At 34.6% G+C, this 3,155-nt stretch overlaps 1 protein-coding gene across 1 annotated transcript in view; it reads left to right on the top strand.

Annotated features, from left to right (window-relative positions):
• LOC106471503 (peroxidasin homolog) overlaps window positions 1-3,155 on the top strand; it is a 53,996-nt gene that overhangs the window by 12,707 nt on the left and 38,134 nt on the right. The window contains exon 2 of the mRNA XM_022400114.1: window positions 2,821-3,024. Within this exon, the coding sequence (XP_022255822.1) occupies window positions 2,821-3,024 (204 nt within the window). The remainder of the gene's footprint in view (window positions 1-2,820; window positions 3,025-3,155) is intronic.

Consider the following 3,155-nt stretch of genomic DNA (forward strand, 5'->3'; position numbering starts at 1 on the left):
ATATATATATATATATATATATATATACACACACACTCATCAAACACTTTATTAAATTTCAATTTTAAAATAATCCTTCAAATAGTTTTGAGTTCGGAATAGCTTAGCGATCAATGTGTTTAATTCCAATTAACGGTCGAAAAAAAAGTCAAAACAGCCAAGTAATCGTAAATTTAGATAAGGTTAACTTTAGAATATTTTTAGCCGCGGCATAGTGGCTCATGGAATAGCTTTTAGCTCATAGCTCCATCTCTTGACCGATTTGAGATCTAATTACAGCCGCGGCTATTGAGTATTCCCTCTTGTTAACAAAATAACGTAAAATTTTGAGCAGAATATTCTGTAAAAGGGTGTTTTTATATAGCGCTTCGTAGGTCAGCAGCATTTTACATTTATTCAAACATGATGACTGTCATGTGATAATTCCATGTAAACCTATTTACATAGAGCGAGACTATTCAATGCGCATGATCAGCAGTCCGAAAAATTACAGTTAGCTTTGTTCTCATCATTTGAAGAAGTTTGAACGAAAACAAAATCATGATGATAACTACCGTCATTAAGTACGTTTGATATGCATCATTAACCTCTTCTGTAAGTATACGAATAATTCAAATGTTAGGAGGTTTTAGAATTGTGATTCATTTCGTACCATGACGAGCACGTGATTTTACTTGGATTGTTAAAGCTGCTTATAGTGTTTTAGTGTAAGGACAATCATTCAGAAGAAGAACAAAACCTCTTGAAATCGGTAGTTTTGTCGTTCTTGATATACATTTTTTGAGTAGATGTTAGAAATTAGAATTCGCTCTTAAAAGGTCTGACACTGACTCTTAGCAGTCAGCTAACATTCATTCATTAGCATTTCATTCCATTCTTAATTTACACTGTGTTTCGATTGTGTATTTTTTTTTCGAAATTTACGGTTTTAATGAGAATGTCCTTTAAAATTTCAGATAAAACTAGAACAACTTATCATTCTTTTTCAGATTTTTTGTAGTGATTGTTTGTTTGTTTTTTAATTATGCACAAAGCTACACAAGGGCTATCTGTGCTCGGCCCACCACGGGTATCGAAACCCAGTTTCTAGCATTGTAAGTCTGTAGACATACCGCTGTGCCAATGGGGGGCTTTTGGAGTGATGATCGCCAATGTTGTTTTTTTTTTTTAGTTTCTTAACACAAGTATGTCATAAAGAGAATGTCAAATATTTTTATTTATTTTTTGACAAAATAGAAAATGCCAGGAAAGTAACAAAGTGAACAATCTTCGAGTTAGCCCGACTTCTAATTTATAGCTCTGAAAGGAAAAAAAGAATTAGGATACATTTGACAATTACTAGGTTTCTTTGAAAAATTCAAATCTGAGTTCAGTTTATCAGACATCTGCTGTCCTGATGAGAATGACACCCAGATTAGGCTAAACTTTCGGTGATGTAACAATGGGACAACCATATTGGACTGAACCTTCAGTTGCATAACAATGGGACACCCAGATTAGGCTGAACTTTCGATGATGTAACAATGGGACAACCATATTGGACTGAACTTTCAGTTGCATAACAATGGGACACCCAGATTAGGCTGAACTTTCGGTTACATAACAATGGAACGCTCAAGTTATGCCGAATCTTCAGTTATACAACAATATGACACCCAGGTTAGGCTTAGCTTTCAGTTATGTAATAATGTGACACTCAGGTTAGACTGAGTTATATAACAATGGGACGCTCAAGTTATGCCGAATCTTCAGTTATACAACAATATGACATCCAGGTTAGGCTTAGCTTTCAGTTATGTAATAATGTGACACTCAGGTTAGACTGAGTTATATAACAATGGGACGCTCAAGTTATGCCGAATCTTCAGTTATACAACAATATGACACCCAGGTTAGGCTTAGCTTTCAGTTATGTAATAATGTGACACTCAGGTTAGGCTGAGTTATATAACAATGGGACGCTCAAGTTATGCCGAATCTTTAATCGTATACGATTATAATACCAGGTTATAATGCTACGTAGTATCTAGGTTATGGTCGGATATTTAGCAAGTGTAACATTTAGGTTAGCTCAGAACCTTTCGTTTGTTGAAGTCTCTCACCACACCTCCAATTTCCTGTTGTCAATTCTTGATTACCAGGCCATTAAAAATACAAGACAATGGGGATTAATTCTGTAGGTGACCGAATTTTCTATTTTTCTTTCTTTTTTTAAAATTTTAATAAAGCAAATTATATTTTTGCCAGATTTTGCTTATTTCTTTAAAATCTACACGAAAAGCTCCATAAAATATGTAATTGATGAATTAAAGGGAAGGTGGCTAGTCAACATGGCTAGTCAACAACGCCCACCGTCAACCCTTGACTGACCGATTAGTGGATTTTGATTATTTCTCTGTTTTACATTTTTCTACACTTCTTCAGCTGTTTATAGATTCTTGATTGTCTGTTACTAAACTCCAAGTTTCTGTTTTACATCTTTATAAATTCTTCAGTTGTTTCCAGATTCCTGGTTGTCTGTTAATAAATTTCAAGTTTCTGTTTTACATCTTTATAATTTCTTCAGTTGTTTCCAGATTCCTGGTTGTCTGTTAATAAATTCCAAGTTTTTTTTCGAACCTCAATTTTTATATTTTCACCCACGTTTTAAGCTTTTATCTAGCCCCAAGTTTCAAGCTTCTTTTGATCTTCCTTAAGTGTCTAAATATCTGTTTCTCTTGATTTTATATTCCTGTTACCGTTAGTTCGTGTTTACCTGTTTATCTAGTATACTTTAAACATTTGTATATTTATTTATCCGTTTCGGGTTTTTTGTTCCAGGTTTCAAACGACAGTCGCCCTTCTCATGCTGAATGTACAGAGTTCAGTTCCTAGCCTCAACAGTATTCCCGCTGTACCTGTTGACATCCAAACCTTTGGCGGATCCTCGGTTTGTGGCTTAATCCTTCGCAGAACATACACCGACGGCCTTAGGAAATCTCTATCGCCACCATACGGAGGCTTTTTTAATCTTCTAAAGCCTGGGTACTTTTATTAGCATTGTATATTGATCAAAGTTGATTGAAATAATGAAATGAAGGTGGAAACCCTAAATCCTTCGTATCAGTTTTGATCTAACATATGTAACATTTCTTAAATTCGTTAGTTTATTGAGC

The sequence above is a fragment of the Limulus polyphemus genome, unplaced genomic scaffold, assembly GCF_000517525.1.
Source record: "Limulus polyphemus unplaced genomic scaffold, Limulus_polyphemus-2.1.2 Scaffold4661, whole genome shotgun sequence".
In the NCBI taxonomy this organism is placed as follows: Eukaryota; Metazoa; Arthropoda; class Merostomata; order Xiphosura; family Limulidae; genus Limulus; species Limulus polyphemus.